This window comes from Solea senegalensis, unplaced genomic scaffold (assembly GCF_019176455.1).
Source record: "Solea senegalensis isolate Sse05_10M unplaced genomic scaffold, IFAPA_SoseM_1 scf7180000014308, whole genome shotgun sequence".
In the NCBI taxonomy this organism is placed as follows: Eukaryota; Metazoa; Chordata; class Actinopteri; order Pleuronectiformes; family Soleidae; genus Solea; species Solea senegalensis.
The window spans coordinates 42,749-54,283 of record NW_025321016.1 but is presented as its reverse complement, the minus strand read 5'-3'; the positions used below and the strand labels follow the sequence as shown (position 1 = coordinate 54,283).

At 39.1% G+C, this 11,535-nt stretch overlaps 1 protein-coding gene across 1 annotated transcript; it reads left to right on the top strand.

Annotated features, from left to right (window-relative positions):
- The first annotated feature begins 540 nt into the window (after nucleotides 1-540).
- LOC122761030 (ras-related protein Rap-1b-like) lies at nucleotides 541-10,975 on the top strand. Its single transcript, XM_044016259.1, has 8 exons — nucleotides 541-621; nucleotides 4,153-4,222; nucleotides 5,607-5,675; nucleotides 7,259-7,315; nucleotides 7,650-7,790; nucleotides 7,935-8,078; nucleotides 9,215-9,310; nucleotides 9,402-10,975. Exons 2-7 carry the CDS (start codon nucleotides 4,166-4,168, stop codon nucleotides 9,302-9,304), a joined length of 558 nt encoding a protein of 185 aa, XP_043872194.1. The 5' UTR covers nucleotides 541-621; nucleotides 4,153-4,165; the 3' UTR covers nucleotides 9,305-9,310; nucleotides 9,402-10,975.
- The last annotated feature ends 560 nt before the right edge of the window (nucleotides 10,976-11,535 follow it).

Sequence of the window (11,535 nt, the reverse complement as noted above, 5' to 3'; positions counted from 1 at the left end):
ACAAAAAAAATACAGGAAAATGTAAATATTTGTGCGGTTGAAAAGAAACTTTTTCTCTGTGCAGGAAGCGGAAGCAGCTGAGGCTGAAACGTCATGAGAGAAAAAAAAGCATGTATAGCGGAACAGGAAATCGTTTTTGAGCTTTTCAGTATAAAATCGTCAACACTAAATTGTCAAACAAATGCGAAACTAATTTTGTGTAATGATTTCTTTCACCAAACATTTTTCGTGGGTTATTTAATGTGTAAAATATGTATCGCTGCAAGGCTTTTATTTTATAAATTGAGGTCATCTATTATTATTGAATCGAATTAATTGTAGTCAAAACATGACTCATTACAAACTGGGTCATTCTGGGTCATGAGTGTGTTTAAACGTTAAATGTATTTTATTTTAGTACATTTTGTAATTCAGTATTTCTATGAATATCCCAGTTTGAAAACAGGCAGATTGGTGGCTTTTAATTTGAAAGCGCTGGCAGGAAGCAGTTAGCGTTCACCACGTATGGCTTGACGTCGGAGCGCGGCGGCAGCAGGAGGGAGCGGCTCTGGTAGAGCGACATCCACGGAGAGTGGAGGAAAGAGAGAGAGAGAGCGCAGCGCGGCGGACGGGTGGATGACGGTGAGTCCCGCTTCTTTTCTCTCTTTCCCCCGGTTTCCGCTTCTTTTCTGGTCTTTTCTTTCTTCTACCGTCACGCACCTGTAGGTAAACCCGTGTCGGACCGTGACACCCGGGCGTAGACACACAGACAGATAGATAGAGACGGAGGGAAGCAGGGAGACAGGCCGGTGCCGCGCCGAGCAGGGCTGGGTTTGCGGAAGCGACCGACAGGCGGACGGAGCGGTAGAGAGACAGACAGTCAGAGAGACAGACAGGCAACAGACAGACATAAGCTCCGTTTGTAGTAATAATAATAATAATAATAATAATAATAATTGTTGGTGGAGGTAGTGTGGGTGTGGACACAGAGACAGAGACACAGAGACAGCTGGGAGCATCATGGCGGCTGTGTGTCTGTAGCGGTCTCCGTTCTCCAGCCCTCAGGTCCCCCAGACAGCGGGGCCTGCTGCCCCTGTACGGCCGGGTGGGGAGCGCTCTGAGGCGGCCACAGATCTGCGGAACCCCCGCTGCGCTGCCGGAGAAAATATAGAGGAAGTAACTTATCACAGTTGGAGTTTGTGTGTGTGTGTGTGTGTGTGTGTGTGTGCGCGCGCGCTCGCGCTCTCTAGGACCTTTTTTTTGTCAGGACCAGTAGTCCTCATGGAGACCACAACCTCATTTCTGAGGAACTGGTTAAGTTATGATTTAGGTTAATGCTGTCCAAGTGTGTGTGTGTGTGTGTGTGAGTGAGAGAGAGAGGGAGAGAGAGAGTGAGTGAGTGAGTGAAGACAAGGCTTGGTTTTATTCCTCTGTTGTACTGTCAGCAGTACACACACACACACACACACACACACACTTGGTATTGACAGGCCCCACCTAGTTGTGGTTGACTAAGGGATCTGTGTGTGTGTGTGTGTGTGTGTGTGTGTGTGTGTGTTTGTTTCGTTCACTGTCAAGTGTAAAAAAAAAAAGAAAGAAAAAAAGCAGAAACAAACACTGAGGAAATACTAAGATGTCATTTTTAAAGTTTTTAATACAACTAATAATCTGATAATCTGATAGATTTAACCTAAAGAAGTATATTCAGAGTAGTAAAAAATATTATCCTTTATAATCTGATTATCGGACTAACTGGTCCGATAATCAGATTATAAAGGATAATATTTTTCAAGTTTTTATTTCAAACTGCTCTCGGCCATGTTGTGTTTTAGCTAGCCTGTGGCTAACTTTGAGCAAGCTTCCTGTCTCTTGCTGCTGATGGCACTTCAGACTCTCTGTTATGCTAACAACATGGCGCTAACATTGGTCAGTCTGATAATAATCAGATTATTACTGGATGTGTTGATGCAGATTAAAGGAAGAACGTTATGCTGTGTTTTAGCTAACTTTTGGCTAACTGCCATTGCTTTGCCGCAACGTCACCTCATGAACATAATTGTCCAGAAGGGGGCGGGGGCATTGTTTTTTCCCCCCACTAACCTCACAAGTAGTTGTTTTTCTTGCTAGGCTAACTGTTAGTTACTAGCTTTATCTGTTGGCGTGTAACAGATAAAGCTGTAGCTGTTGTAACCTCCCTCTCTCCCCTGGCCTCGCCTGCTGTTGCCGCTTCCCTCGCTAACTTCCTCTGAATCCCTGAACTCGTCAGGACTTGTTGTGTCACGCTGAACGTGGTTTGTTGTAGTGAGGCACTCAAACTTTCACTCTCTGCTCTGGACGTGTCAAGTCTTCTACTGACTGTTAGCATCAGGCTGAGTAGAGCAGGAGTCCAGATCAGCTCCAAATTTGACCTGTTTGGATATTAGCTTTCTTGTTTTCATCCAGATTTGCTTTAGACTGAGTTAAGAATAATCCTGGGTTAAGCATTTAAGGATAGCCTAGGTTTAGAGATAGGGTTTTGCTGTGGGTAGTACTAGGCTAATGATAGCCCTGGGCAAAGGATAGTCTTGACTTAAAGATTGCCCCAGGATTGCCTAAATCAAGGATAGTCCTTAACTAAGGATAATGCAATGTTTTAAGTAGCTCTGGGCTAAGGACAGTCTTGAGTTAAACATTGTCCTGGGTTAAGGGTAGTCCTACATTAAGGGTAATCCTGGGTTAAGAAAAGCCCTAAATTTAGGATGGTCCTGAATTAAATAAAGGACGGCTAATGGCAATGCTAGAGTAAAGATAGCCCTGGGCTAAGATTGTGCCAGGTTAAGCATAGTCTTATGTTAAAGGTTAGTCTGGGTTAAGGGTGGGCTATCACAGGCTAAGGATAGATATAAATCAAAGATAATCCCGGGTTAAGAACAGTCCTCCTGAATTAAGACCAGTGCTGGTCTAAAGATAACCCTCTTTCAAGGATATCCCCTGGTTTTCTTGTTCCAAATTATTTTAACTCTTTAACAACAAACAGGTTAAAAGCTTAGACCTGGGACAACAAGCACTGGGGCTAAACATCAGGGCTAGAGTTAGCCCACTTTGAAATGAGGATTCTGGGTAATATAGCACAGTTATCACCGCGGTAACCACGGCAGGATCTAAACAGATACAATCCCACATTTGTGTGTGTGAGTTCTTGTATTTCTATCTTTGTGAGGACCGGTGTCATCTTCTGACCTTTTGAGGACCTTTTTCTTTTTTTTAAATGAGGACATTTTGTTCCAAAGGTGAGGATTTTTACATGTTTGCCTGTTAATAGGAAATGGGCATTTCTTGAAAATGCAATAATTTTTTTGACGTCACCTGTGGGTGGATTCTTACCAAAATTGAATGAATGAGAATGTCCTCGGGTGATGACCGACCCGTCACAAAAAATTCAGATTGATCCGTGAAAAAAAAAAAAAAAAACTATAGACAGGAAGTTGCTAACAGAAAACTATAGTTAAACTTTAAAGGCCTTTTTAGGGGTTATAGTTACAATTAGGTTTAATTTAAGGGTTTTGCATTTAGTTGTGATGGCTTGAGAATGCCCTATGTCTACACATGTCCTCACTAAAGATGACGTACAAGAGTATGTGTGTGTTTGTGTGTCCTGTTGGGTCTTGTTGCCACCAGCACCAGAGGCTACGAACATACAATGAAGCATGACTGGTATGCTTCACACAAACACACACACACAGAGGACTTGTTGTTTGTCCCCAAAATAAACGTGTGTCCCCACAATGTCAGTAATGTGTGTACGAGTGTGTAAGTAATGCAGGTACACACATGCGCATAGCAACAGTTACTAAGTTAAGATTCCACAGCTATGACTTCACCACCACCAGCTGGGTGATCATGTGACCTGACTGTTTTCATTAACTCACACAGATGCATGCTGGGTAATTATTACCTACCAGTGAGAATGAGGAAGTCTTTATCTGTGTGTGTGTGGGTAATTGATAGTTTCACAGCTCCAGGTGCGTCCACAGTGAGAGGGGGTGTGGTTTATGTTAATTTTTTATTATTATTTCCTGTTGGTAAATGATGTCCAGAATTGTAGTTGGTAACCTAGTAACCTCTCTTTCTCTCTCTGTCTTGCTCTCCCCCTCTCTCTCTCTCTCTCTGTGGTGTGTGTCTCTCGCCCCACAGACAGACTGTCAGAATGCGTGAATACAAACTGGTTGTTTTAGGATCAGGAGGCGTCGGCAAGTCAGCGCTGGTGAGTCCCCGCATTCACCCTTAAACACCTGGACACATATTTAATTATTTATAATTTTTAAGAAAATATCCTGTAAAATGTCTATAGCTTCATTTTTATGGGCACTTTTTGGCGCTCAAAGGTGTGGACGTGAGTCTTTTATGAAGTACGACGAAAAATGCATAGAAACAAATGTTTCTGGTAATATTTCACACACACACACATATATATGTATATATACTGTATATACATATATATATATATATATATACCAAAGGTATATTGAAAATAATTATTTTATTGTGTTTTTTAAGACCACAAAATAAAGGTGCACCATGACAAAAACATGGCACTTTAAGGGTTAATAACATTAAAAAGAAATTAATGACTGTTGGTTTAAAACAATAAAAAACAAAATGAAAACTTTTTTTATTCCTTTTTTTACAAGCAAATTTTGAAGGTGCATAATAATTTAATTTAGTCAATCATGACACTGATTGTGTACATTTTTGTTGCTGTTTGTTGTCATTATTTTTATTTCATAATAATAATAAATTCCCACCCCTAATATAGGACAAACATGTGAGGAATGTTGAGAAAATCAAAGCCTGAAAAAAATAATTGATGAATGTCTCTCAGTACAAATATTAAATATTAAACAGAAATAATGACGGAGGAATTAAAAAGAACTGAAAAGAAATGATGAACAATTGTGCTATATGCTAAATATGCTACAGCTCATTTTTCAACAAAATACAAATTGCATTGTATGCAGTATAAATTAAAATGTCTCATTTTTTAAAGTAAATTTAATCATTTAATAGTATTAAAGGTAAAATATGATGTATTTTACAAAATGTTTTATTTCAAATTAGTCAAAATTGCAACATTTATTGAGTTTCTGAGAACAAAAATGTGTAATCTGCCAGATTATTGGGATTAAAAAAAAGGTAAATACATTTTCATCTGGTGTTCATGTTTTCAGAAAGACTTTTTAGTAAATCATTTAATATGACTAAATTCAAAATATTTAAATTGTCTTTTGTTTGTATATATTTTGCATATGTTGAAAACACACGATCAAATGTTTTAATGTGAAATAAATACACAAATACAGTATTTTAAACTGTAGTTTTGAATTTATTATGGTTTGACTTCATGTTTTATTTATTACAAGTTTTTTTTGCATCAAAATCTCTCTCACACACACACACACACACACACTGTGTCTCACTACAATGAAGTGCTTTAGTCCAGATGAGAGAATGGAGACGTGTCAGTGTGTCACATTAATTCCAATGGAATGAGTTTGAAAGGAGAACAGAGCTCCATTAACATCCACTGCCCCACTTCTCTTCATACTGTACTGTCTCTGTCTGTCTCTATGTCCCTCTGTCTGTCTCAGACTGTCCAGTTTGTTCAGGGAATCTTTGTTGAAAAATACGACCCGACGATAGAGGACTCGTACAGGAAGGTAAGACTCTCTCTCTCTCTCCACACCGACATGCTAATGCTAGCTGCAAACATTGCTGTCGCATAAAAAGGAGGAAAAGTGTAAAGGAAACAAAGGAATTGAGGAAGAAGGACAATCAGTGAGCTGTTAGTACAGAAATCCAATGAGGTCATAATTTGCAAAAAAAATCAAATTTAGGAAAAATTTGCCAAAATTATCCAAGAAAAAAAATAAAAAATAAAAAAATATATATATATACATATATATATATATATATATATATTTAAATGTTATGGCAGATTATATAAATACAATTATATTACATATATTTATACAAATCAGATCAGCCAATGGTGGATAATTAATGCTGATATTTTCTTACCCATACATTTAGCCAATTTTCCTTTTTTTATTATTTCCTTAAACGTAAAACAAAAAAATGCTCCGCTCTGCGCTGCAGTGCATTTGTATGTTGGAGTAATTTCAATGAGAGAAAATGATGTGAAAGCTAAATATTAAATACTCAAAACAGGTCATCAATATATATAATATATAAAATAATCCGAGTTTGCGTGAATATGCTGCAGTTACAATGTATTCACTATTAATTTAACATTTCTCACAGTCGGCCAAATAGTTTGGGAAATTTGGAAATTTAATTTAAATTGCTCTTTTTAATTAAATCTTTTTATGTTGATTATTTTTCACTTGACCTTTGTGCGAGTGTGAAAATGTGGTCACTGCATTACTGACTCCACCCATGTGAGACGTGCCGCCGATGTAAATGAAGCGCACACGAGTCGCTTACTGAGAAACTGCAGGTGTGAACCAACGACGCGAGTTACGACGCGCTGTCACTTCCTGTTTTTTGAAGAAACGGGTGAAAGTGTTTTCTTTATTTATTTATATATATATACGGTATATATATATATTTTACATCATTTACTTTTAATTCAATTCATATTTTTCTAAATCAAATGTTACCTCTTTCACCTGCTCTTAATATGAATCCAGGGATTAATAATCACTCACCTACATTAGCGTTGTGCTGTTAGCATGGCTAAGTGTCATTGCACGTTGTGATAAAAGAACTCGCAATGAGCCGATCGTGAGTTTTTGTTATTGGGGAAAATCAAAAATATTAGTCGTAGTAACATATTTTGTTTATACATATTTTGTAAAAAGATGTTGATGTGAATTCTTTTTTTTTTTTTAAACACTACATTTTGATTTTTTTTTTTCGCAAATTAAAGTCATTTTTTGTAAAATTATGCTTTTAAAAGATGTTAACATTACATGAATATATAAGTTGTGTTTTTGATTCAGTTACTTTTTATCTTGTTATTTGTAACTTTACAAATTGTGTTTTGTAAATGTTTTGCATTGTACATAATTACAACTTAGAAAAAAATTGAAATGCATTTTTTTTGTCAAGTTAGTTACTGAATTTTTTTTTCAGCATAACATTTTGTGAAAAATCCTCACCACATTTTTAAACTTTTATTTAAAAAAAAAAAAAAAATTTTAAACCAAAAAATAATTTTCTCTGAGTTTTATTTTGAAAATTTTGAAAAGATTGTTTTTTTGTTTTTTTTGTCTTGCAGCAAGTGGAGGTCGATGGACAACAGTGTATGCTGGAGATCCTGGACACAGCAGGAACAGTAAGATCCGTCTCAGTCCAATCACAGATTCAGCTTTTAATTCATATTTTACTGCAGATATTTCCTCACTACGTTCTCACATGACATTAGATTTGATTATATAGAGAGATTTTGACAATTGGAAGCATTTCTGAGAGAATTATGAGACAATTTGTGTCCTCGCAGCATTCAGTTTGTCTCCGTTTACCTTTTCATCAAAGCAGAATCACTTTAAATCAAATTTTATTACAAAGCTATGACATAATACAAGGTCGTCCACATGCTTTAGGTCATGTGAGATGTTTGTACGTCCCTGACCGCCCGTCTCTGTCTCTGTCTCTGTCTCCGTCTGCAGGAGCAGTTCACGGCGATGAGGGACCTGTACATGAAGAACGGTCAGGGCTTCGCTCTGGTTTACTCCATCACGGCTCAGTCGACCTTTAACGACCTTCAGGACCTCAGAGAGCAGATCCTCAGAGTGAAGGACACCGAGGACGTACGACACACACACACACACACACACACACACACAAAATGTCTCAACAAAACATCACCCACACCAAACCCCGTAGAGAAAATCAGTGATGCTGGTGTGATGTCATGTGATGCTGGTGGTAAACGTGGCGTCGTGTCGCCGCAGGTGCCGATGATCCTGGTCGGGAACAAATGCGACCTGGAGGTGGAGCGAGTCGTGGCCAAAGAGTCCGGCATCGGCCTCGCGCGCCAGTGGAACTCCTGCGCCTTCCTGGAGACTTCGGCCAAGAGCAAGATCAACGTCAACGAGGTGACGTCACCGCCCATGTGATCGCATTCATTTAACCTTTTTAACCGTGGGAATCGTACACTGCTCCTTATATGGACATCCTGTGTGTGTTCATATTTACAGGCTTTAGAAAATGATGTAAAATGGACTTCTTTTTGCTCAGGTGTGTTTATATAGTTGTTGAAAATGGAAAACATAAATATTTCATCAGATTTCCTATAGGTTGTACTGACAACAAGGAAGAAAGACAGTCTTTGTAAACTTTATGTAAAAAAACAAAACAAAAACAACAACAATTGCTCATTTATGTTGCATTGACTTGTCTGTTTTGTGTCGTACGCACATTACTGTCCCACGTTTGTTCGTGAACGTGTAGCAACACTGTTTTCACGTACGACATATGGCAGAATGTGTTCATTCTTCATATGGACCAGATTAGCTTGCAAAACGTAACAATAACGCTAATATTAACTATCGTAAACTGGAAAATCTGGAAACTGGAACACGTGCATCTGAGGTTTTGACATAGATTTGGGTTTTTTTCGTCGGATCTTTAGAAACCAGAGCAGCTAATGTACGATATATATATTATACTCCATAATGATACACAACTTTACTTGGCGTAAATTCCGAACTCCTGTGATTTTATATATTTTTAAATAGAAATCATGTATGATCTAAATATTAAATACTTTTTTGAAAATAAAATTGAAAATAAAAAAATGAAACAAAAAAAAGTTTTTTGGATGAAATAGCGAACTTTTAGATTAACGTAGCAACATTCGTAAAGCTTCTGAAAACAAAAATATAAACTGAACTCATGTCAGAAAGAAATTGGCGACATGCCGATTCAATAAATAATAACTTTTTCTAATTACGTTTTTATAAAAATGCCAAAAATCGCTCTGACCTCTAATTTGACATCATTCTCAGTTCCGACGTACGACACCAGAGGGCGCTGTTTCACCGACATATCACACATCGGTTTCGTCTGCGTTTTTAAGCACGTGTGTCAGTTGTAACGTTAGGTTTTTCGGATCGGGATTGGCTCCAGTAGACAAATCAAAAGTATCTACATCATCTTTTTCGTAGTTGAGATGTTTTCTCTTCGTAATTCGTAACTTGCGCGTGTTTATTTTGTCCGTGTTTGTGTGCAGATTTTCTACGACCTCGTGCGACAGATCAACAGGAAGAGTCCAGTCAATGCAGGCAAAACTCGCAGAAAGTCCAACTGTCAGCTTCTCTAATGACAGGTACGTTGTTCCGTTCACACTGATGTTTTCTCGCTGACTCGCTTTTTATCGTGAATTTAACGAACTCTCGCACTTTTCCCTCCGCCTCTAGTTTCCTGCTCACCTGACCGACAACCAACCAACCAACCAACCAATCACGGGACATCTTCCAGCTGGCCACGCCCCTTTAACATAGCCACATCATCATCAGCCACCACCTCTGACCTCTGTTACCACGACGACCACACCTCCTGCACCCCCACCCCCTCTCACGGAGACTGTTGCCGTGGCTGCGTTTAAACCAAACATCAACAAAACTGCAGCGTTGATGATGACGAAGATGTTACTGCAGGAATTCGGGGGAATGGGGGGGAGGGGCGGAGCTGTTCAAACATCTGCCCAAATGTAAACTACGGTTCCCATCGTGCTCTCTGCTTGGCCATTTTGCGCTGGGGGAGTGGCTTCTTGCTTTTATTTTGTTTTTAAATGTTTATTGTTTCCTTTTTTCTCGTTTTTTTTTCACAGAGTCGCTCACTCCTTTGCCGTCGGCCATGTTGGTTCCGCCGTTACCGTGGTGATGTTGTAGCTAAAATGGCTGACTGGTGTGTGTGTGGCTCTGGTTGAACCTGTGGATTCATACAGTGATTCTTCTTCTTATTATTATTATAGTGGTTATAATTATGATTATGTGTGTAAAAATATAAAATTAAGTTCATGTTTTTGTTTTTTTGGGGGGGTCCGGGGGGGTTAGCATGCAGCAGGCGGGGTGGCAGCTCACGGTGTTGTTAGCTTTGTGCTACATTGAGTTAGCTGACCACTTATCTTGTGAAAGGGATTGCTAACCCTGCTAATTCACTGTTATTGACATGTTAGCCTAGCAGCTATTCAAGTGTATTGCCATTTGTGGTGTGTTAGCATACCCCTCAAAATGGTTATAGCACCTGTAAGTGTAGCTACCGTTCATACCTGCTAGCGTTAGCCATCCATCTTGCTAGACTTTAATGTGAAAGAGAAAAACAGTTAGCCGATTATGTCAGGGAATGCTAATGCTAATTTTTATTATAATTATTATGTTGAGGTAGTTGTTAGCATTCCTTGCACAAAGAGGTGTATATTAGCTAATATTCCAGTGATAGCGTGAGCAGTCGCTAGCAATACTAACACACTTCTTTACAGGAGCACTAGAATTGTTAGCATGTTCACATAAAATAATGTTGTGAAGCCATCTTGTCAGGCTTCCGGTATGAGCCGCTTTGAAGTGGGATTGGAATGCTAACGGTGGCGCTCGCATACTGGTTTGTGGAGAGCTTTAGCTGTGTTAGCTTTTTCTGTAAATAATTGTAAAAGTAACGGCTGCTGTTAGCCTGCATGCTAGCTAGCTTGTGGCGCCCTTGAAATATAAATGCGATATTTTGTGTTTGTGTGTGTGCGCGTGGAGGGGAGGATGCTAATGCTAACAATTCTAGACTCCTAAAATGAACTAATAAACGGTAACTTCAGGCTAGCTGGTTAACGGCACGTGAGCTGACCTCTGACCTGCTGCTCAGGGCGGACGTGTTGCCTTTAAGACAGCAGACTCACACTGGTCCAGTACTTTTTGCTCTGTGTGTGTGTGTGTGTGTGTGTGTGTGTGTGTGTGTGAGTAACTACAGTGAACTGGGCCCGTTTCTATGACGACCATTGGCCGAGGGGTTGTGTTGACATAGCAGGACAGCCAGCAAATGATGTTTCTGTTATTATTGATTTTATTAACAACCCATTTAAGAGGAAAACACTGAGTTCTTTTTAACTTAACGCATTAAATTTTACAGGAAAAGAATTAAGAGCATGTTCAGATCAGTGGGTGACGTGTTCCATGCGCTAATTTTTATGCACATATTCAGTTTGTGCAATAAAATCTTGTGTAAAAACACCAAAAAATAAAACGTAAATGATATTTTTACACTCGGTTGACGTGGAAAACCTGCACTTTACTCACTGAGGAATGTTTTTTCACGACAAACCCAACCCTCTGGTGTTTAAACAAACAGTATATGCTAATTTGCGAAATTTGGTGAAACATGACGTAAGTGTTATCAGAGACGTGCCGGTGGTTTTCAGCGTAAATAATCTCATAAATATATCAGTATCATTGGCTAAGGTGAGACTAGAGGGGGCGGGTCTAGAAGGTGAAGCCACGCCCATGGGGCATGGCCAGTGTTTGTTTGAAACGTGAGCGCGTGTACAGATGCTATGTGTTCGGGCCA

Bases quoted from the DNA above. Each gene is read 5' to 3' on its own strand.
- LOC122761030 (XM_044016259.1), top strand. From the start codon at position 4,166: ATGCGTGAATACAAACTGGTTGTTTTAGGATCAGGAGGCGTCGGCAAG. The intron at 4,223-5,606 runs GTGAGTCCCCGC...TGTCTGTCTCAG, and splicing joins GCGTCGGCAAGTCAGCGCTG to ACTGTCCAGTTTGTTCAGGG. The intron at 8,079-9,214 runs GTGACGTCACCG...GTTTGTGTGCAG, and splicing joins GCAAGATCAACGTCAACGAG to ATTTTCTACGACCTCGTGCG.